The 24087-nt window shown below is 40.1% G+C and overlaps 2 protein-coding genes across 3 annotated transcripts; both read left to right on the forward strand.

Annotated features, from left to right (window-relative positions):
- The first annotated feature begins 401 nt into the window (after nt 1-401).
- Nucleotides 402-9890, forward strand: BCL10 (BCL10 immune signaling adaptor). The gene is made up of 3 exons (XM_055585308.1): nt 402-754; nt 6355-6643; nt 8530-9890. Exons 1-3 carry the CDS (start codon nt 698-700, stop codon nt 8874-8876), a joined length of 693 nt encoding a protein of 230 aa, XP_055441283.1. The 5' UTR covers nt 402-697; the 3' UTR covers nt 8877-9890.
- Nucleotides 9891-16024: 6134 nt separating this feature from the next.
- C6H1orf52 (chromosome 6 C1orf52 homolog) lies at nt 16025-23142 on the forward strand. Of its 2 annotated transcripts, XR_008715827.1 has the most exons (4): nt 16025-16361; nt 16999-17197; nt 22083-22231; nt 22636-23142. XR_008715827.1 is itself a non-coding variant. In XM_055585309.1 (3 exons), the coding sequence occupies exons 1-3, from the start codon at nt 16086-16088 to the stop codon at nt 22707-22709; spliced, it is 549 nt and encodes a 182-aa protein (XP_055441284.1). In that variant the 5' UTR covers nt 16028-16085; the 3' UTR covers nt 22710-23142. The 2 variants fall into 2 exon arrangements, 1 of the variants encoding a protein (XP_055441284.1); XM_055585309.1 differs by lacking the exon at nt 22083-22231 and having other exon boundaries at nt 16028-16361.
- Nucleotides 23143-24087: the final 945 nt, after the last annotated feature.

The following is a 24087-nucleotide window of genomic DNA, read 5'->3' on the forward strand; positions in this document are numbered from 1 at the left end:
CTCTTTCATAAATTTAATACTGTTGATAGGCTGTGTACACGCGTCTCGTGTATGTGTACGCACGCATGTCAGTGTCTGACCAAATAGTTTTAAAACGAGTGAGCAAGCAGCAACAGAAAATCGTTGGATAGGGTCTGGGAAAAGGGGAGGAACCATAAAGTACAGACAAGCAGAGACCCGACTCCACCTGTGAACTGTCTGCGCAGGCGGCGACCGCAGGCAGGCAGAGCAGCTACGCACCCCACCTACGGAAACGATTCCCTTCGGGGAGGCCACCCCGCTGCCACACGCTGACGCTTAGGAGGCTGTGGGCGGAGCCACTCCTGAAAGGCTCCGGCAGGGGGCGGGGACAAGGGTGTCCCGCAGGCTGGCTCTGATTGGCTGCTGTAGAGGCTGGGCGGGCTCTCCCGGTGGCCCCCCGAGGGGCGGTGCCTGCTCCTGGGCCTCCCGGAGAGAGAAGGATCCGGGGCTCCGAGCTCCGCTTGTGGACAAGGAGGTCTGCTGCGCCCTCGGCTCTGCCGGAAGCGCCACAGTTTGACTTACTAGTCCATCGGTCCTCGACGGGGCAGCCCTCTCCCTCTAGACCCTCTCTGCCTCCCTTCTGCCCCTTCATTCGAAGGCCGAAGCCCGCAGCCTGGGCGGGGCGGCGCAGCCGGAGCTCCTGGACCCGGAAGAAGCGCCATCTCCCGCCTCCGCCATGGAGCCCACCGCGCCGTCCCTCACCGAGGAGGACCTGACTGAAGTGAAGAAGGACGTGAGTAGCACAACCTTGCCCAGGTGCCGTCGCGGGCTAGGGGCGGGCGGGGGCTGGCTGCAGTACTGCGGGAGAGGAAAGCGGAAACCCAGCGTCGTAGTCCGAGTCGGAATTGGAGGAGGAGTCCGGGGTCTGAGAAGCGGAACGTCCAAGAACCGCAGGACCGCGACGAGCCCTGCATGCGAGGAACCTTGGTGGAAGTGACCTGCCCCCCGCTGACCTGTTAATCTACGTTTTAAATCAATAAAAGCAGGGCTTGGGTTTCTGAAACCTTGTTTAGTGGAGCGTTTCTTCACAGTCAGCTTCTTGCCCACTCTTCACTCATCCCCGGTGATTTCACCCCAGATGCGCTTTGGAGCAGCGTTGCTAGGGATCGACGACTCAAGTTCATCCTTGAGTCAGACTGCCTTGGCTGCTGGCTCGACCTGGAGCAAAAGCTGGATCAGATAAAGCATCCCAAGCAGCGGAGCAAATACGTGAAACTTTTGCAAAAGGGGTTGGGGGAAGCTCGACAGCTGAAAGCACTACCTGGAATTCCCCTACTAAGGAAACACCCACGTATTTAAATTGAAGGGGTGGGGTGGGGGTGGGGGGAGAAGACAAGAAGTCGAGAATTAATGTACAGGTAAACGTTGGAGATACTCGGTAGCTAAATTATACTCTTCTCCTTGGATGCTGAAGTGCACAGAGCTTAGTATTTATTCGTAGAGAATGACTTCATTGAGGTCTGACCTGTTTCTCTTTTCCTTTGCTTTTAGTAACTTGTTTTGCCACATGAGACTTCTCAGAGAACCATCAAAACACTTTATATTCAAATTAAAAACAACAAGAACATGAACTGTGTTCTGGCTTACCACTGCAGTACTTAACACAAAATCATCTTTGTGAACTAGACAGAACAACAGAGTTTTAAATGTTTGCTTTTCCCTCACCTGTAAGGTTTATTGCGCTGTACTCATAATTACAGTGAGTAATTACAGAATTACTGTGAGCAATTCTGATAATGAATTAGCAGAAGGAAATTGGTTATGACTGGGACGTGTGCCTTAGTTTCCTCCTTCAACAGATAGTTGGGGAGCACTTATTTTATGGCAAGTACTGTTCTTAGGCCTGGGAAGATACAAAAAAAAAAGTCACCCCTGTTTTATATTCTAGTTAAGACTGGGATATTGATAACTACTAAAGAACAAAAGAGTGTGGTGGTATTCAAGATTTGTGCCAGTAAAAACATGAACTTCAAGAGCTAGGCCTGCTGTGTCACACAGTTGACAATGTTCCCAACAACCTCTAAGGCAGACCATTGTCTTTCCCATTTTATAGTTGATAAGACAGGTAGTGAGAGGGTCAAATGAAAAGATAGAAAACATGTACATAAAAAACCTATATATATAAAACCTGTACAGATGTGAAGGGAGGCTTCCAGGCCTTTATTTTTTCCCATCTGTTCATTGATACTTTCCATCTCCATGACTTCAATTTACAGCTGTATCAGAAATTCATAACCTTGGGGAATCATGAACAGGTTTCAGGACATCTATGAAAAATAGTATGGGCACATTTTTTTCTTAGAAATTTTGTTCATGATATTTTCAAAGTGGTTTGTGACCTTTTCTTAAAATTATCATTCACATATTTGGACTTCCTTCCTTCTCATCTCTAAGTGCTTATTTCCAAATATCTACTGGAAATCCACTTTTATATCCTTCAGACTCCTCACTTTGTCTAAAATTGAATTTTTTATCATCCCTCCCCCAAAGCCAGTTGCTGTTTCTACTGTATTCTCTGTCTTGGTGACTAGTGTACAGTTCTATGGAGGATTGACTGCTGATACCAAATTCATGGATACTCAAGTCCCTTTTATAAAATGGTGTAATATTTGCATGTAACATTCATACATCTGCCCATATACTCTGAGTCATCTCTAGATTACTTATAATACCTAGTATGATGTAAATGCTATGTAAACAGTTGACCCACACAGCAAATTCAAGTTTTGCTTTTTGAAACTTCTGAAAAAATTTTTTTTCCCAAATATTTTTGATCCATTCTTGGTTGAATTCGAGGGTGCAGAATCTGCAGATATAGAGGACTTATCCACATGGAAACTCCCATTTCTTTCTTTTTTTTTTCAGGCTACCACTTTACTGTATCGCTTCTCCCTGTGTACCTCATCTAGTTGTTTCTCTCATCTTTGAATTTAGTTCAGTTTCATAAATATGGACTACACACTACTGTGAGGCTGATACTGCCATTGATGCTAACAGTTTAAAAATTAAAAACAAAGATAAATTCTAGTTTGAGAACAGCTCAACTTCTTGGGGCAGGAGGAGACATGTAAAATGATAATTGCGAATCACAAAATAACGATGAATTTTACATTCATCGGAAACATTATCTACTTGGCACTCTGCTAAGTGTAGGATATACAGAGTTGAACAAAATGTACCTGGTTCTTGCTTGCTTTTAACATGTGAGTTCTTAGGATTGAAAACAAATGTATAATTTCAAATTATGGTAAGTACTGTGAAGGAGAGGAACAGGTGCTGAGACAATAACAGGATAAGAGGAGAAATTACTTGAGATATGATGTTCAGGGAAGGTTATATTTAAACTGATTCCTGAAGGATATGACAGAACTGGGGAAGAACATTCTAGACAGAATAGAATTTGCAGTGGATCTAATGCAGGCAAGCTGTTGAGTGCCTTGAGGTGAAGTTAGGATGGTAGGCTAGGGCCAGATTATAAAGGGTCTTATAGATGGTAGTAAAGTGGAATTTTCTTCCCAAGTGTAATAGAGACTTATTGAAGAATTTCCTCTGCCTAATGTATGGACTGGGGTGAGCAAAAGTGAGAAGAGGGCAACCAGTGAGGAGATTCTTGGACTTTATAGATAGAGGTGAGAGATGATGGTGATTTGGATCAGGGTACAGATAGTAGATATGGATGGAACAGGAGAATTCCAGACATTTTTTTAAATAGTAGTGATAAGACTTGGTGATGATTTGAATGTATGCGCTGAGGAAGATGAATATCAGCAAGATTTGGTGGGTGGGTGATCGAATGTATCAGGTGGGTGGAAACAGAAAAGTCAAGGATGGGTTGAAGGTTTATAGCTTGTTGAATAGATGGTGGTACTCCCAAGTGAGTTTACAGTGTCAGAGGAAAAGGATAGGAGAATATAAATTTGGTTTTGGAATGTTGAAGTTCAAGTACCATTGGGATGTCTAGGGAGAAAGTCTGCATCACATAGCAAAATTTAGGGATCAACAACATATGGTAGAAATGAAACATGAGGTTTTCCAAGAAGTTCATCTTTTAAATCTGTTTTTCTTTCTCCTCATCCTGTCAGCTGAAATTCATGCACTCAGCATAATATATGTAAGATATGGCAGCAGTCGTCTAACTAGTCCCCTTTGACCCCAATTTTTGCTTCCCCCAGCCCTCTGTAAAACTTTTCTTATGGCTTCTTGTTTATAAGCCTTTGATGAGGTTTTGGCTACAAGGAAATGTAATTTCCCCTACTACATACCTTTCATGCCTCTTGCTCAGGTGTGGCCTCTGTAAATTTCCCAGGTCCTAGAGGCAGAATAAGTTGCCTCTTCTATGCTTCTCCACTACTTGACCTATATCATTTTTTTTCTGGGTCATATTCCATTATCTCACAATTACTAACTTGAGTTAATAATGTATTCTTCAACTGGACTATGTGCCCTTCGCATGCAGAATTTAAGTCTTGTTCATCTTTGCATATCCACTGTCAGCACTTGGCATATTAGGCATTTAGATATGTGAAATGTGTCTTGTGCGAATAAATAAATGTGGGAATTTAGTGGACTGAGAACTCTAGGAACCCCTTCACCTAAGCTACTTTTCTGCCACCATATACTGGAGTAAATTTTGAAGATTTTCCATTGCCTTTAGTTCATCTTTGTCAGTGCGAATCAAATTAGTCATCATTGGCATCATCACTAACGTTTACTTATCACTTACATGTACCAAGCACTTTTCCAAGTATTTTACATATGTTAAGTATTACATATCTCATTACACTCAGATGAGGAAACTGAAGTCCAAAGGAGTTAAGTGACCCAAGATCGCATATCTAGTAAATGAAGGAGCTATGTAATACAGCTGCTCACATCAAATTATTAATACCATTTATGGATACCCAGATCGATTTTTGGCTAATTAAGCCTCACTAGGTACTTGTCATGGAGAAGGAAATGGCAACACACTCCAGTGTTCTTGCCTGGAGAATCCCAGGGATGGGGGAGCCTGGTGGGCTGCCATCTATGGGGTCGCACAGAGTCGGCCACGACTGAAGCGACTTAGCAGCAGCAGCAGCAGGCACTTGTCAGGTGTGCATGCGTGCTAAGTTGCTTTAGTCTTTTCTGACTCTTTGAGACCCTATGGACTGTAGCCTTCCAGGCTCCTCTGTCCATGGGATTCTCCAGGCAAGCATACTGGAGTGAGTTGCCATGCCCTCCTCCAGGAGATCTTCCTGAACCCAGGGATCAAACCCATGTCTCTTAGGTCTGCATTGGCAGGCAAGTTCTTTACCACAAGTGCCACCTGGGAAGCCCTTGTCAGGTGTAGGCCTGTTTATGTGATTTCTTTTTCTTTATTTCTTTAGTTTATTTCCCCAACATCCACTGTTTCTTTCCTCCCATACCTTTCTACCTCCCAAGACTGAGTTAGATTATCATCTTGCCAACTGACTCCAAAGACAGACACATTATGTTCCCCTTTAGTTTAGGCTCTTTCTTTTTCTTTCTCTCTCTCTCTCTTTTGGGGTTTTACTCTAGAGATGCAAAGTTAATAACGAGAAAGTTATAAACCATGAGCCCTCTCCCTAAGTTATCCTCTCTGGCCCTGACTAATCATAAATTCCTTACTAAATGGAAACTAAAACGTCCAGTAACCTCTGCTCTCATCTTTACCTCTGAAGGCCCTCAGCATACCTCTCATTTCCACAGACCCAAGATCCCTAAAAAGGACTGGCCCCCTCCTCACAGTAGTTTGATCTTGGCTTATAGTTGTGGAGATGAGATCAGAGCAGGACGGAAGCAGTGAGGAATATCTAGTCGGAGACCACCTGTCTCTTTCCTCCTTCATCTTTTTTTTAATGTATATAATTTTTTATTTATGTATTTTTGTGCTGGGTCTTCATTGTTGCACAGGCTTTTTTCATGTTGCCCCAAGTGGGGGCTACTCTCTAGTTGAGGTGCACAGACTGCTCATTGTGGTGGCTTCTCTTGTTAGGGAGCGTGGGCTCTGGAGTTGCGGCACCTGGCTCAGCAGTTGTGGCTCCCAGGCTCTGGAGCACAGGCTCAAGAGTTGTGACGCACGGGCTTAGTTGCTTCACAGAATGTGGAATCCTCCCGGACCAGGGATCAAACCTGTGTCTCCTGCATTAACAGGCAGATTCTTTACCACTGAGCCACCAGGGAAACCCTGCTCACTCATCTTAATAGCATGCCTTTAGTAGGGCTGAGCTTCCTGACTTCAGGATGTTTTCTCTTACCAGTCAGATTCCTAACTTAGCATCAGTCACCTGTATGACTTAGGTGTTACATTAAGCCATATTTTATTTCTTTCAGGCTTTAGAAAATTTGCGTGTATACCTGTGTGAAAAAATCATAGCTGAGAGACATTTTGATCATCTACGAGCAAAAAAAATACTCAGTAGAGAAGACACTGAAGAAATTTCTTGCCGAACATCAAGTAGAAAAAGGGCTGGAAAACTGTTAGACTACTTACAAGAAAACCCCAAAGGACTGGATACCCTGGTAGAATCTATTCGACGAGAAAAAACACAGAACTTCCTAATACAGAAGATTACAGATGAAGTGCTGAAACTTAGGAATATAAAACTAGAGCATCTGAAAGGTAAGATATCTTAGGTATCCAAGAGTTCATTTAAATGTAACAATGCTTTTGTAAGTAGAATACAGAACAGAAAACCCAGAAATGACCATTTTTGCTTTTATTTAAAAAGTTCAAGCTTCAGCATTACATTTGATTTGCATTTTTTTAACCTTATTTGAGTTCATTACATTGGAAAAGTGAAGTATCTCTCGGTGTTCTGTATTTATGTTCATTAACACTACATTTCAGAGAATGCAATGGCAACCCACTCCAGTATTCTTGCCTGGGGAATCCCAGGGATGGGGGAGCCTGATGGGCTGCTGTCTATGGGGTCGCACAGAGTCGGACACGACTAAAGCGACTTAGCGGCAGCAGCAGCAGCAACCCTATATTTATAGAAAACAATTTCATAATGAAATCGCAGTATTTCATAGAAACACAGGAGTTTGTTTCTAAAGTTAGTAGAATGCAAGATCAATCTGTTAAAAAGTAACCCCTGAAAATGCAGATCATAAATAAAGAACAGCGTATAGGTAAAGTATTTTACCTTTGATAAATTCTGGTGGTTTTTCTTCTACCAGTTGATCATACAATAAAATAGTTGGCCTATGTTGATAAGAATCACGTTGTATAAATTATATGTGACTTTAAACACTAGAATCACACTCAGTCTGGCGAGATGAGAGAGGCATGAAACTGATATTGATTAAGGGAGAAGCGAACTTAACCCTTCTGTTTCACCCTCACCCTGGAGCACACACTCACTGATTGGAATGCTATATAGAATTGTCTGCACAATTTAAATTCCCCTCTCCCCCAAGTCCCCCATTTTTTTCCCCTGTCTCTCTCTACATAGCACTTAAGATAAATGTGAGTGTGATAACAACTCTTTTCCAGCACTTTTAAGCCCTAGGGAAACAGAAACAAGTAATTTAACTTTACCTTACAGAACTCAGTCTATAAGTCTGAGGCTGGAACACATGTGAAGTTTCCCCTTGAAACATATTTAAGAAAATAGTTTCTCTTCCATGGGACAGAAATGCTGACTGCATTGTGAAGTTGAAAAACTAATGGAAAAAAAATGACATACAGATGTGCTTTACAGACTTTGCAGGTGTTATACAAAATCTGTCAACTCAGAAACTTTTCTGTGCCTGTACACAGTTGGGTTGAATATTTGCTAAGCCTAACAGAAAGATAAATGCATTTGTATTTATTTCCACCATGAGGCTAATTGTTGACTATATCCTTTGGATATGACAGAATTTTTTGTTCAGAACAACCACTGCTCTTTAAGTAAAATGGTAGGTTGAGAATCAGAACATTTTTTGTGTAATGTGAAGAGGAGACTTGGGTTCTAGGTGTCACCTTAGCATGAAGTAATCCTGGAGTGTTGGGCATGACTTCAATGTTCTGGGCCTCAGTCTTCTCATAGTGTCTCACAGTGAGAGGCTATCCCGGATGCCCTCCAGAATCCCTTCCACTTCTAATACTCCATGATTCAGGAATTGAAAGTACTTAACTTACAGAATTTTAGGATATATACAGTTTTAACTTTATTTTTATTGGGTAAAGTTTTGTGTGTGTGTGTATACTAGAATGCCTAAAAATATTTTTTAGTTGTAAAAGCTATTTCTTATTCTATGAATAATTTTAGGAGCTACTTTATTTTTTCAGGTCCTTCAATGGTTAAGTATAAGTACAGAAATTAAATGTGAATTTTAGCATGTTATGTAGCTTCCTTGAGATTATTCACTTGTCTCAAAAATGTAAATAGCAGTATACTTCAGGATTGTCAGGAGCAAAACTGCTGTTTAAATTTGTATAATCTTTAAAAAGTTCCAAGATGGGTGTGGATTCACATTTCCTAGTTACTTCTTATTTATATCTGAATAATTGTATTGTAGGACTGAAATGTAGCAGCTGTGAGCCTTTTCCTGATGGAGCCACAAATAACCTCTCTAGATCAAATTCGGATGAGAGTAATTTCTCTGAGAAACTGAGAGTATCCACCATCATGTATCACCCAGAAGGAGAATCCAGCACGGCCCCCTTTTTTTCTACCGATTCTTCTCTGAATTTGCCTGTTCTAGAAGTAGGCAGAACTGAAAATCCCACCTTCTCTTCAACTACACTTCCAAGACCTGGGGACCCTGGGGCTCCTCCTTTGCCTCCAGAGCTGCAGTTAGAAGAAGAAGGAAACTCTAGTGAGATGTTTCTTCCCTTACGATCACGTGCTGTTTTGCGGCAATGACAGTTTACTGCCTTTTACTTTTTTTTAATGATGACAAAAAATATTGGAAAGGATATGAATCATAAAATTGCTACAATGACTTACTAATATTCATACATGTTTTATAAAATGCAACATAAACATACTTTGTAAATAGAATTTTCTAGAATAAAAGAAGCATATTTTTAGAGAGCTAAAGTAAGTGTTGATCATATTCAATGTTGATGATGTACTTTTCAGTATTTTCAAATTTCAAAAGTTTGAGATTTAGTGTTTTCACTCTCTTCATGTGTTAAGACTAACTTTAATAGACAACATTTCTCTGTTTGAGAATAGAATGTTAGACTGTGAATGTTTCTTCCTTGTGAGTTTGCGCTAATAAGTTTCACAGTCTAATAGTCCTTTCCAACCATTCAGCAGTGAATTTTCAGAATTAAGCTGTTTCCATTTGGTAATAAAGCCTGTCACTACTGGGAAAACTGCCAGCAGACAGAAAAAAATCTTTTCCCCACTTAGTTGGCTTTCAGACACTTACAAAGTTCCCTTTTGATTCAGAGGGATATCTAATGGAGTTTGAGCCAGCTAAGGTATCAATTTGCCAAAATACATGTCTTACTAATTTTACTAATAAATACTACTTCCTTAAAATTGTGACATTCTTTATCATTTTTATTCCTAAAGAAAAATCTTGGCATAAACTTCAGTTATTACATATAATTTGATGAGATTTTTTAAAATACTTTTTTCTGTATTTTTTGTTTCCTTTTAATGAGGACCACTGTACAATTGAAATAATTAGGACAAAATGGTTTTTGTGTGTGTATATTACATTCTATTTTTAATACTATTTGGAACAAGCAGATCATTTGTTCTATGACAAAGTATGACTTATTTTATAAATTTATAAATCTGCTTTCATTGTTTTCATTAAATTATAATTATCTATTTCCAGATACCTGTCTCATATATATTTCCATTACTTGCAAAAAGCAGAGATGGAAATATGCTATTGAAAATAAACATTTTTAAGTTGTAGTGCTGTGTTTTGGAAGTTTCAATTTTTTCAATACGAAATACCTAGAACTATTTTTATATGTACCAATTTTTATAGGAAATATTACTTCAAGTTGTGAGATGAAGTTCATTTCTGAATGGACTGATGAAGTTATCAATCATGAAGAAGACTGGCATATTGGCTTTTAAATTTTTTTAAAGACTGGGCGATTTTTATAGTATAAACATTTTCCAAGGATTTTAGAGAAGCATGTTTCACCTCCAGGATAGCATAAGATACTGGCAGTTGAAAAAAAAAAATAGTGACATTATGTTTGAAGAAATCTTTTTAAAAAGCAGAAGCAGGCTTTTCATTTATTAAAATAAAATTTGATATGCAGTTACTTTTTTTTTAAGTTTAAGATTTACTTGGAATCAAAGATCTTAATTTCGATATGCTGTAGCACCTATATTTATATTAATACTGTTCTTTCAGACTGTTGACTAACTACGTAGGCAATAAAATTAAGGTTTTTGGGTTTTCAAATTCAGGCTTTTGGGTTTTCTGAATCCTGTGAAGTCAGTTTTTTTCCTTTAAACACTGAAAACCAGCCGTTGCCAAAAATGTAAATTTGAATGGTAGTCTGACATGATAGAGTGCAACTGGTTATTGGGTTGATTAATGCAGCAGTGAAAAAGTTCACAGATATATTATCACTTAATATAAAAAAATACACCTTTGAGTTCACTTTTTTTAATTGTTTTAAAAATTGAGAATTTATTTTCTAGAGCAGTCCTAGGTTTATGGGAAACTTGAGCAGGAAGTAGAGTTCCCATGTACCCACTCCTGTCCCCTGTTTCCTATATTGTTATGTTCCGTCGCTAAGTCATGTCTGACTCTTTGAGACCCACACCAGACTCCTCTGTCCTTCACTATTTCCTGGAGTTTCCTCACATTAATGCTCATTGAGTCAGTGATGATATCTAACCATCTCATCCTCTGCTGCCCCCTTCTCCTTTTGCCTTCAGTCTTTTCCAGGATCAGGAATTTTTCCAGTGAATTGGCTCTTCACATCAGGTGGCCAAAGTATTGGAGCTTCAGCTTTATCATCAGTCCTTCCAGTGAATATTCAGGGTTGATTTCCTTTAGCTTTGACTGGTTTGATCTCCCTGCTGTCCAAGGGACTCTTAATAAAAGAGTCTTCTCAAGCACCACAATTTGAAAGCATCAGTTCTTTGGTGCTCAGCTTTCTTTATGGTCCAAGTCTCATGTCTGTACATGACTACTGAGAAAACCCCAGCTTTGACTATACAGACCTTTGTAAGCAAAGTTATGTCTCTACTTTTTAATACACTCTCTAGGTTTGTCATAGCTTTCCTTTGAATATTAAAAATGTTTTAAAATATATATACTTAATAATTACATAAAATATTGTTTGATGAATCATATAGTAGTATGATCAATATTTAGTTATACCATGATTATTGGGGAAAAAATAGCTATAGCTAACCGGGGAGCAAATCGATCTTTAATTGTTAAATGTACTCTTAGGAAGGGTTTTCTGAAAGGAAAGCTAAATTTAAGCACAATTTGTGAGTAAGTTTAGCACTGCTCCTAAAGTCCTCACTCTGAACTTGACATTCTACTTAATTATCAGACAGTTGTCCTGTGGTAGTTCTCAAACTTTGCTGCCCATTTTAGAATCACCTAAAGAGCTTTTAAAGATCCCAGTGCCAGGCTACACCCCATTGCCAATTAAATGAGAATGTCAGAATGTTTGGATTGTGAAAGACAGTCATCAGAAGTTTGTCAAAATTTCTAGGTGATTCCAATGTGCAAGAATGTTTGGAAACCACAGTCTTACTGGGTGTCAAATACTGGTGGCTTGGTGTTTCCACATGTGTATTACTGTTTTCAGTGCTAATACCAACCCTGCAAGGAAGGTTTTATTGTTACTTTTTTTAAACAGAGAAACAATCTCTTTAGAATTGAAATCTAGGACTGTTTGACTTTAAGGTCAGTGTTCTTTCTATAACTCCATGCTCTTTTAAAAAAATTTTTTTTTCTATTTTTATTTATTTGCTATTTTTTTCATTGGAATATAATTGCTTTGCGTAATTTTGTTAGTTTGTTAGTTTTTGCTGTAGCTCTCTTGTAGCATCTCTCTCAGATGGCAGGTAAAAGTGGAAACTGTATTTTTTCATTCATTAATTCAGTATTTATTGGTACCTATCATTCTAGGTACTGTACATAACAGCAATAAACAAAACATACCAACTCTGTGTTCTCATAGAGAACTCGTATTCTAGTTGGAGGACATAGAAAATAAAGAAGCAAACCTAGATAATTCTAGCTGCCCCAGATACAAAATAGGGTGTGTACGAGCTAAAAAGCAACTTGGACCAGAGTATAACAACATGAGGGAACTCCTCTCAAAGCAGAAAACATTTGAGCTGAGCCTAAATCATAAGAAGGAAGGGGCCAGCTGTGTGAAGTTCTAGAGAGAAGTTTAGGCAAACTGTGTGGATCACAATAAACTGTGGAAAATTCTGAAAGAGATGGGAATACCAGACCACCTGACCTGCCTCTTGAGAAACCTGTATGCACGTCAGGAAGCAACAGTTAGAACTGGACATGGAACAACAGACTGGTTCCAAATAGGAAAAGGAGTACGTCAAGGCTATATATTGTCACCCTGCTTATTTAACTTATATGCAGAGTATATCATGAGAAACGCTGGGCTGGAAGAAGCACAAGCTGGAATCAAGATTGCCAGGAGAAATATCAATAACCTCAGGTATGCAGATGACACCAACCTTATGGCAGAAAGTGAAGAAGAACTAAAGAGCCTCCTGATGAATGTGGAAGAAGAGAGTGAAAAAGTTGGCTTAAAGCTCAACATTCAGAAAACGAAGATCATGGCATCTGGTCCCATCACTTCATGGCAAATAGATGGGGAAACTGGCTGACTTTATTTTTCTGGGCTTCAAGATTGCTGCAGATGGTGATTGCAGCCATGAAATTAAAAGACGCTTACTCCTTGGAAGAAAAGTTAGGACCAACCTAGACAGCATATTAAAAAGCAGAGACATTACTTTGTCAACAAAGGTCAAGGCTATGGTTTTTCCAGTGGTCATGTATGGATCTGAGAGTTGGACTATAAAGAAAACTGAGTGCTGAAGAATTGATGCTTTTGAACTGTGGTGTTGGAGAAGACTCTTGAGAGTCCCTTGGACTGCAAGGAGATCCAACCAGTCCCTCTTAAAGGAGATCAGTCCCGGGTGTTCCTTGGAAGGACTGATGTTGAAGCTGAAACTCCAATACTTTGGCTGCCTGATGTGAAGAGCTGACTCATTTGAAAAGACCCTGATGCTGGGAAAGATTGAGGGCAGGAAGAGAAGGGGACAACAGAGGATGAGATGGTTGGATGGCATCACCGACTCAATGGACATGGGTTTGGGTGAAGTCCGGGAGCTGGTGATGGACAGGGAGGCATGGTGTGCTGCAGTTCACGGGGTCGCAGAGTCGGACACGACTGAGCAACTGAACTGGACTGAACATCGAGTGCAGAAGGCCTGAGGCAAGAATAAGCTAGTGAGGACAGTACAGGCAGGATCGTAAGAGGGATGAGTAGGGAATTCAGAAGCCTGGATTGAAAAGTAAGATTTCACTATCAAGTAAGATAGTGAGGAGCAGATATGGAAGTATTTATAAACCATTGTGAGAAGTTTGAATTTTCTTCTTTCTTTTTACTATACTGAAATAAAAGGTGTATTAGAGACTAGTATAGGCTTCCCAGGTAGCTTACTTAACTGGTAAAGAATCTGCCTGCAATGCAGGAAACCCCTGTTTGATTCCTGGGTTGGGAAGTGAAAGAAAGTTACACGGCTCAAAATAGCCCAGAGTTAAAACTCCCCTCTGAGTCCTCCCCACCATCCTATGCCAAATAAAGAACTCTCTCACCCAAAGTTAAAAAATGGACCTTAAGGCTGATTACACCCAGCTCCCAGCTGGTCCCAGCCTCTGGCGGATATCCAGAATTCCTTGCCCCAGTCGTTTAAGAGATAACTACTCCAAACAACCTTGGAGAAGAACAGGCCCCCTAAGACAGTAGCTTTCCACATATATGCCTCTATATACACTTACTCTTTTCTTGGGTTAGTGCTGCAGCTCACTAATCTGACTGCTGCCCCTTCTCGCCTCATTAAAGGTGATCTGTTCCTGTAAAGTGCAGGTCTCATTCTTTTTCTGAACCTCACCTTCTCTAACTCCCTTACCCTACAGGAAGATCCCCTAGAGAAGGGATAGGCTACCCACTCAAGTATCCTTGGGTTTCCCTGGTGGCTCAGCTGGTAAAGAATCCGCCTGCAATGTGGGAGATTTGGGTTCAATCCCTGGGTTGGGAAGGTGCCCTGAAGGAGGGCATGGCAACCCACTCCAGTATTCTTGGGCTTCCCTTGTGGCTCAGCTAGTAAAGAATCTGCCTGCAATGCAGGAGACCTGGGTTCAATCCCTGGGTTGGGAAAGATCCCCTGGAGAAGGTAAAGGCTACCCACTTCAGTATTCTGGAGTAGAGAATTCCATGGACTGTATAGTCCATGGGGTCGCAAAGAGTCGGACACTAAGCGACTTTCACTTTTCAATTTTCTGGAGGGGCTGGAGGCTATGTCCGAATGACCAATCCCCAATAAAACCTCTGGAGACTCAGGCTCTGGTGAGGCTCCCCTGATGGCTCCATGCAGGTTGTCACATATCTTTGCTGCAGAAGTGAGCATTGTCTACACCTCCACTGGGAGAAGACAACCAGAAGCTCTGCATGTGGAAGGCTCCAGCATTCTATCCCCTACATCTCTTCCCTTGGTTAATTTTAATCTGCATTCTTTGGCTACAAAAACCATTGTTGTATAGTTGCTAAATAATGTCTGACATAGGCATATTTATGTGAGGTCTGTGAATGCATACCACTGATACCAACTTTACACTGATACCAACTTTATTGCCTTCATGTGTGTATCATTCTGAGTTCCCCAAAAGTCAAAGATTTCTAGTTTCCCTGGTGGCTAAGCAGGTGGTTCTGTCATTTACTAAAAGGGGGGGACACAAATGTAGAAGCAAATTATATGGAAAAACAATTTACTGATCTTTAAGTGGGTGTTTGAGACCTGGCCTTAGGGAAAGTTTAAGAGCCAAGTAGAGAGGTGTGGTTCAGAGCTTGCCTTGTAGAGACTGGATTTGGAGACCCGGCTGTTGAACCCACAAGCATTCCAGCCCTGAGATTTCTTTGGAAGGAATGATGCTAAAGCTGAAACTCCAGTACTTTGGCCACCTCATGCGAAGAGTTGACTCATTGGAAAAGACTCTGATGCTGGGAGGGATTGGGGGCAGGAGGAGAAGGGGACAACAGAAGTTGAGATGGCTGGATGGCATCACTGACTCGATGGACTCTCAGTGAACTCCGGGGGTTGGTGATGGACAGGGAGGCCTGGCGTGCTGCGATTCATCGGGTCGCAAAGAGTCGGACACGACTGAGCGACTGATCTTATCTGATCTGATCTGCCTTGCAACTCTGTAACACCTGGTTAGTAGGTGTTGCTGAACGATGGTATAGTACGTTGGGAACCATCAGCACTTAAGGGCCATACAGAGCAAAGCCAGCACGGAAGGAGGCTGACAGTAAGAAGCCATAGCGTTTGGAGGATCCCTCAGAGTGGTGTGATGCAATACAAGAGAAGTTCCAACAAAGAAGGTTGTTCAGAGCGCGCTGGAATGAGGTGAAGCAGAAGAGAATTCTGCTTGACCACTTACCCACAGAGGTCTTCCATGACGACAGAGGGGACGAGTAATTTTATTTTGAAGAAGAGATGCTGTACAAACAGGAAGAAATCCCGGTCTCACTGGGCAAGGGCTTTAAGGTGGCAGTGAAAAGAAATTTTTTCAGCTCTTCTCTGCCTTTAATAAAGTCTTACTGTATTTGAAAGTTTGGTTGAGACTACCGTCTCAGGATCTGTCTCTTTTCAAGGCCTCTCAGTAATGAGCGTTAGAACTCCCTGTTTAGGGACGTGTGCGGCCAGCCTTCAGCCTCAGTCCCCGAAGCCGGGCGCAAAAACGCGACGCAACCGCCAGGGGGCGCAGACCTCCGGCCCGTCAGCGAGCCTTGGGGCGGGGTCAACTGCGGGGCGGGCCCTGGAGTGACTTCCGGTTTCCGGCGGAGGCCTGGGCGGACCGGTGCAGCAGTCATGGCAGCGGAAGAGAAGGATCCTTTGAGCTATTTCGCGGCTTACGGCAGCAGCAGCTCAGGCTCCTCGGACGAGGAGGATAACAGCGAGCCGGAGGAAACAAGTCGTAAGGGTCAAGATACAGCGAAGTCTGCCGGCGGCTATGGGAACAAGGCGGAGAAGCGGCTGCCTGGACCAGACGAGCTGTTCCGGAGCGTGACTCGCCCGGCCTTTCTTTACAATCCGCTCAACAAACAGATAGACTGGGAGAGGCACGTCGTCAAAGCTCCAGAGGAGGTGAGGTCCCCGAGCCCGTTTCTCGATCTTGGTCCCAGCCTCCGCCCCCTTCCTCCTGAGCCCCGTCTTGGGGACCAGCTGTCCGCCCCTCACACGCAGTCACGCCCTGCGGGATGCCGCACCACCCTCTCCCACTTCCAGCCCTGGGGAGCCCGGGCCCCTTTCCCCCAGCCTGGTGGGTGTCATACTGGACCCGCAGCCCCCACCCCCTTGTGAGGAGACCCAAACCTCCACACTCGGTGCCCTGACCCCGCGCGGCGAGGACTAACGGTGGTGACTCCCCCGCCCCCCTGCTGCAGCTTCTCCCCGAGACCCCTTCCCTTTGACGCCGAAGTGCCTGCGGTGCTGCCTCCAAGACAGTGTCTGCTGCAGCCTCCTGAAGGGGTCAGCCTTGGCGTAGTATCTGAGACTGGATTCTTCTTTGGTAACTAAAAGTTATTAGCTTTATTCGTACAGGGAACCCTTTGGCTTTTCACTTAACAGTATTGTGATTTTGATGGAAAAATGTGTCTTTAAACCTTAAAAAAAAAAAAAAGTCAACCTGAATAGTAAGCGAACGGCAGGGAGTTGCATGTGCCCACATCGATTATAGAAACCTCGGTTCGTCACAGTGCTTCTTAATGTGTTTGCTTAACAGCCTCCAAAGGAATTCAAAATATGGAAGTCAAACTATGTACCACCTCCGGAGACCTACTCTACAGAGAAGAAACCTCCCCCTCCAGAGCTGGATATGGCAATAAAATGGTCTAACATATATGAGGACAATGGTGATGATGCCCCACAGAATGCTAAGAAAGCTAGGCTTCTACCAGAAGGGGAGGAGACAGTGGAATCAGGTAAGGGAAGTCAGACTCCAGTGGTAATACCTTTTGATCCCTGTGATGAATTTTAAAAGAACGAGATATTTAATGAATGAAATTTAAATCTATTGAGTTAAACTGATTATGATGGTCTTTGGATATCTTTTGCTCTGTTTTTGAGAAAGGTCATAAAATATTCAGGATTTAAAGTGAAATCTTTGATATCTCAACCAGTATTATGTGTGATATATGATGTCTTATTGTTAGAGCAACATGAGTTACTTCATAAACCCTTTGTTGTAATCACAGTTGTGAAGTGGTGAAGGTTTTACTTTATATTAAAGCAGTTGTGTTTTAGAGCTAAAATTAGTGTCACAAAATGAATTTCTTACCATTAATACATAATGATTAAAAATAATAGTAAGATAATGACTTAGTTGTCTTGCCTTAGTTCTAATATTGTAATTCCATCTCTTGCTTGGATTTTAAGTGTTAGGTAGTTAGAATAGGAAAAAGGAGTCATAAGTCATCTCAGTAATCTCTGCTTCCATACTTTTACCCACTCCACCTTCTGGCCTCACTTGCTTAAAACCCTTCACAGCAGCAGTCCTCTGTGATAGACTGCCTTTTTCTCTGCCCTCATTTCACATGGCCCCCTTGTAGTTATGTGCTCAGTTGCATCCGACTGTTTGCAGCCCCATGCACTGTAGCCTGCCAGGCCCCTCTGTCTATGGCATTTTCCAGGCAAAATTACTAGAGCGGGTTGCCATCTCCTAAGATCTTAAAATTCAGCACTGAATAGACAAGCTCTTTAATGGTTCCATACCTTTAATGGTTCCATACATGTTTCACCTTAGTCTGTGGTTAAATATCTGTTCCTCTGTACCCTGTCTCACATGCATGTGCATGCTCAGTCACTCAGTCATGTTCGACTCTTTTTCATGTCCAACTCCTTGCGACCTCATGGACTGTAGCCTGCCAGGCTGCTCTGTCCACGGGATTTCCCAGGCAGGAATCCTGGAGTGAGTTGCCATTCCCTTCTCCAGGGAATCTTCCCCACCTGAGTCTCCTGTGTCTCCTGCATTGGCAGGTGGAGTCTTTACCCACTGAGCCACCTGGGCTTCCTATGGATGGCACTTACCACTTTTTTTATGTGCTGTTTGTTCATAAGTCTGTTTGCTTTATAAAAATGAGTTTCTTAAATACCAGGATCCAGGGGTTATTTATGTTTGTATTTCCATTTGTAGTACATTTTAAGTATTTAATGGATGATTGGACTAAATACTTTTGACTGTCATTTTTATGGAAGAGTGTGCCGTTTTCTTAAACAAATTTCTGATCTTCCCATAATGCAAGTGCTACTTTACTTAGCTCCTTTATAACTGTAGAGAATTTTCTTGTGAGAGAAAGGGTAACAAACTGGTAGAAGGTCTTACTCCAGTTTTTGTTTGTTTGTGTTTTTTAAGGAATAGGATATTTATTCAGATCTAAAGTATCTTTTCACAAAATTAATACTTGTTAGTTCCAAATGGAAAAAAGCAGTAACTTTATTTTGGAGTTACTTCATTGTAGAGAAGCCTGGAAGACACGATTTTAATCAAGTGATTGAACATCGTAAGTAATAGGACAAATCAAAACTGAGTGTCACTTGAACACAGCATCACGTTGGTGACATTCCTGTCAAACACAAACATATCCAAATTGAAGGATATTCCACAAAAGAATGAGCTGAGTCTTCAAAAGTGTCAAGATCATGAAAGTCAAAGAAAGATTAAAGAAACAGTTTTAACTAACCCTAAAGAGATGGACAGTTAAATGCAGTATACACTCTGCAGTGTATGTTCTCTTTGAATTTTTTTTTTTTTTTACTATAAAAGATATTACTCTCCAGTTATGATTCTACCTGGTTTTTCCATTTCTTTCATGACTTCTGGTGTGAATTAGAAATCACTAGTGAAGGCATATTTTCAGTAAATGGCATCTCTTTGGAGATGCCAAATGAAGTGGACATTTAAAATGCCTCATATTTTATAATACTTTTATATAGTTAATAAAAAGCACTTTTGCATAAATTACCTTTAATCCTTACAACCCCTGTGAAACCATTAGGGAAATGTCAAAACGAGAGCTTATGTGACTTGTCCAAGGTCACAAAACTAGACAATGCCAAGCTCTAAAATAATACTTTTACATAAGTTTTCTAGTTTATTACTCTTAGCAACCTAGTACAGAGTTAGTACGTTTGTTATTACTGTTTGTAGACAAGAAAACAGTTGCAGCTTAAAGAATTTGCCTAGCTTCACACAAGTAGGAAGAGACAGAATAGGAATCAGATTTTTAAATGGAAATGATGCTTTATTGGGGTTTAGTCTCTTGATGTTTTCCAAGCCAGGGTGCTTGAGGAGTAGCTCTCCTGTGGGAAGGATTGGCAGTAAGGCCATTAGAGTTGATATTCAATCCGGGGTGTCAATAGGCTGGTGTTCGTCTATCTTTGTTCCTGTGTGGAAAAGCCTAGGCTTATATACCAGGACAAACAAGTAGAAAGAATTATCTTTTTTTCCAGCTTGCCTTTTAAATTCAGATAGAAGAAAATATGTGTCAGATAATGCTGCTAGTCCCATGATAATTTCTGACCTTTTGATCACAGGATGGCCCTCCACTAGGAAGTGGATGTTGGCAATGTCAAAACACAAAAGGATCCCAGTGCTCAGCCAGCTTAAAGCTGGATTATGAGATTGAAAGATAATACTGAAATCTTCAATTCTGACTTCGATGTTGGTTGTTGAGTATAACTATCCTTTTTTTGTAATAAATACCTTCCTTCTTAGAAGTGATTTTTGCCATTTTAGTCTCCTGTGCCATGTTAACAAGTCGACTTCCCATCGTCTTTTTTTAGCTTTTTTTAAAATTCATAAAATATCTTGTATTAGAAGTTCCACACTCTTAAATTATCTCATTTTTTAGATTATCAGATAACTTTGATTTTACTTTTCTTCTCATTTTCTTCCCTTTGGCGTCTTTTTACCAGTTAACTCCTTCTAGATAGAAGAAGCTGGGAAAAATTCAGAACTCGTTACAGAGCCTTACTACTTACCAGCACTTGTTTAAAGAATTTATAAAGTTAGTTTCTGTCAATAATTTAAACTTGTTTGCTTCAAGTGATGTGAATTCCATATAAAACAACTGCTTCCTGACTAGTGCATCTGTAGTATATAGCACAGAGTAAGAAACTCAGTAAAGTTGATTAAACACCAAGTTTTTTTTTCCCTAAGGCAGTGCCTTGTTGTATCACTAGATGGCATTAGCTCTTCTGTTCAGCAACTGGTAGGAAGTTATTTTTCTAGCCTCTGTAGTTTGTTTTCCTTGTTATTCAGTCAGTGTATTTGTAGTAAGTGACAGACTAAAAGCAGAAGTGTCTCAGGATCGTCTTTTTAGAATATGTTAGCAGTGCATTTTCTAGTAGAGTTTAAAAGTAATTTCAATTTTTATATTACTAGTGAAAAGAATCTCAAAAGTCAGGCATGGTGATAATTAAAATCCAATGAAAAAACAAAGACCTTGGCTGGTTTTGAAGATGCATTACCTGCTTTGATACTAATTATTGTCCATATCAACAAAGGAAATATTCTGAATATGGTAGTTATCGGAAGGGAGTTGAAGGCTTGAGGGAGGTTTGTTTGTTTGTTTGTTTGTTTTCATTTATTTATGTTTGGCTGAGTTGGGTCTTAGTTGCCGAATGCAAAATCTTTTTTTGTGTGGCGCTTGGACTCTAGTTGTGGCACACGGGCTCAGTAGTTGCCATGTGAGGGCTTAGCTGCTCAAAGGCAGGTGGGATCTTAGGTCCCTGATCCACATCCCTTGCATTGCAAGGCAGATTCTTAACCACTAGACCACCAGGAAAGTCCCGGCTTAAAATTTTAAGTTTATTTTTCCCATAATGAGTTTGTGATCCGAAAAACAAATGAACAAACAAAACAGAAGCAGACTCCTTGATAAAGAGAACAAACTGGTGGTTGCCAGAAGGGAAGGAGTTAAGGGGACAGGTGAAATACGTGAGTGGGATTAAGAGGTACAAACTTCCAGCTATAAAATAAGTTAAAGCACAGGGATGTAATGTACAGCATAGGCAATATAGTCAATAATACTGTAATAACTCTGTACAGTGACAGGTGATAACTAGACTTATTGTGGTGATCATTTCATGTATAAAAATATCAAATCACTATGTTGTACACCTGAAACTAATGTTAGTGTCAACTATAATCCAATTAAAAAAAAGAGTAGTGACAGAACTCCTCAGTCTTTATCAGAAGAATATCAAAAAATAACATGTAAAAATGACTGTAAAGTCATTTTGTAAATGTGAAGTGTTGATTAATAACAGTGACATTGGCATTGTTCTCTTGACTGTTAATAATAAAAGGGAAGTTGGAAAAAAAGAGTCTATGTTCTATATCAGTTGGCTTCCCAGATTTTTTAATAGGAAGTCCCCTTTCAGCATCAAAACATTTTTTTATAGGCTACCACATGGGTAGTTATTGAACTTTGAGTATCTCTTGATTGAGAAATAAAGTACAAAGAATTCAGTAATGTGCTTAAAATAAATTTGTACTTTATAAATCATAACATCTCCTACGTGTACTTTATTCCATCTGTGTGGAGTTCTTAAAATAATGCCACACATTTGTTCAAGGATGGGAACTAACAGCTGCTCTGTGCTACCCTGTATTTTGTTGAAATGTGTAGCTGGATTGTTTTAATTGAATAAAAGGGTCCACTGTTTCAGATTTTACAATATTTTTATTTATTAGAAATTTTCTGTGACTACAGATACTAATAACATTTTCGAAAAGTGTAAAGAACATGGTTTTAATTTGAGGTTCTTCTCCCCTCCCCTCTCCCAATTCTCCATAATATGAAGGGGGGGAAGAAGCCTGTTTTTGTCTTGCCATTGGAATATTCTGACTCTCCTGGGAATGGGGGAGAAAGTAGAACTACCTACATAGGACAAAATTGAAAATACAGTTTCAGTGAAACATCTACCTGTGAGTGCTTTTTTAACTTCAAAAAGTAAGTGTGGGGGAGGGGATGGGGAGATGAAATAGGGAGGGGAGTTGTTTGTGGGAGAGAGAAGGCAGATTAGAAGGGAAAGACTACCAGATAGTCACTTAAATAATGTCATGGTTAAATTGACATCTTCTTTTGTAAAAAAACAACAGAAAATATCCCATTCTTAACATGTAGATTATGTATTTAAATATTCACCATGTATATACTGTAGAATACTTGAGAATAGCTTTATCAGAACAAATTTGATTTTCTTATTGTCAGCTACCTTTAAGTTTTTATTTTTTATTGGAAAACTTTGAAAGAAACATTAGTTGAGGATGACGATTTTGTTATAGTCAATGAAATTTTAATGTTTAATATTTTTTTAAAGTTACTGATTGAAAATCTTCCTTTCCTATTTAAAGATGATGAAAAAGATGAGCATACTTCTAAGAAGCGCAAAATAGAACTGGGAGAACCAACAAAGAAGAAAAAATAGACAAGAATGACAAGAATCTTTGGACTGCAAAACTTGTTGAAATGGGTCTTTTTGGCAAATTAAGTTGATACTGTAAATTATTATGAAACAACATCTCCATAAAAATATATGTTAATTAACTAATGAGTATTCTTGCCAGAACTTTCCACTGTAGAATTCATTTTTTATTTAAAAATATGTATTTAAAACTGAAATGGTGACTTGTGATTGTGTAATTGACAATGGTTGGAAGCATTCTTGCTACCGCAGAATTGGTGACATGCTTTGAGTTTCATCCCAAGTTGACATGCCAGTGTTCTATGAACCTTTTATAAAGGAGTATATTTTTAAAGTAAATATATTGTAATGTACTGTGAACTTGTAGGGTGCTTTTCAACAGTGTTGTACAGTGTAAATAGATTATGGAAATAAATTTACCGATATTACTGCATAACATTAACATTTGAATATTTGTGACAAGTACCCTTTTTGCCATGTGACCTTCTCATAGTGGCTGTTTCCATTTTGGAAGTGCCTCCCGTGTTCTAGGTGCTTTGTGCATGTATTATCTCTGATCTGTAGCCTAATAAAGCAGGTATTAGTAGCCTCATTTTATAATAGAGATTAATTTATCCAAGGTTACACAGCTAGTGAGCAGTGGATTTGGGATTTAACTCAGGACACTTGAACTCTGGAAATCACACTAAACCACATATCTGGCAATCTGCATTTGGTCATCTTTTAGGAACTACGGTTGCCATATTTTCCAGGTACTCTTCGGTGGTAATCAGGGGAGATCTCCTCTCCTGGTTATATTACTGCACTTATCACATACACCTTATGTTATGATCTTTTGTTAATTTGCCTCTTAAATAGTAAGCTTGCCAGAGATAAGGATCTTCTACAAGTTGCTAGATGTAGCAAATGAAATTGTAGCACAACCAGTTAAATTTGAATTTTAAATAAGCAATTGATGTTCTAGTATATGCGATATTTGGGACATAATTATACTAAAAGTTTGTTTATCTGAAATTCAAATATAACAGCCTCTTCTGTTTTATCTGGTAACCCTACTTCTATGTGTTTTCTTTATGCAGCTCCTACTTTAATGCTCTGCATATGATAATAAAAATCAACAAGGGGTATTTAGGGAGATGCTAACCTTAGATTTGACTTACACAGTCCAAAATGCAGTGCAGTTGTTTATAACATTTTGAAACATAAAAAGGAAAGGTTATGTACTCCATCAGTCTTTCCATGATTCTTAAACGCCTTTTAAAAGATAGGAATTATAGGACTTTATTGAGTTTTTAAAAATCCCCAGTCTGAATATTTTCCCCTATACTGAAAACCAACATTCAGAAAACTATAATATTTGTTGAGAGCATAGATGAAGTAG

The sequence above is a fragment of the Bubalus kerabau genome, chromosome 6 (assembly GCF_029407905.1).
Source record: "Bubalus kerabau isolate K-KA32 ecotype Philippines breed swamp buffalo chromosome 6, PCC_UOA_SB_1v2, whole genome shotgun sequence".
In the NCBI taxonomy this organism is placed as follows: domain Eukaryota; kingdom Metazoa; phylum Chordata; class Mammalia; order Artiodactyla; family Bovidae; genus Bubalus; species Bubalus kerabau.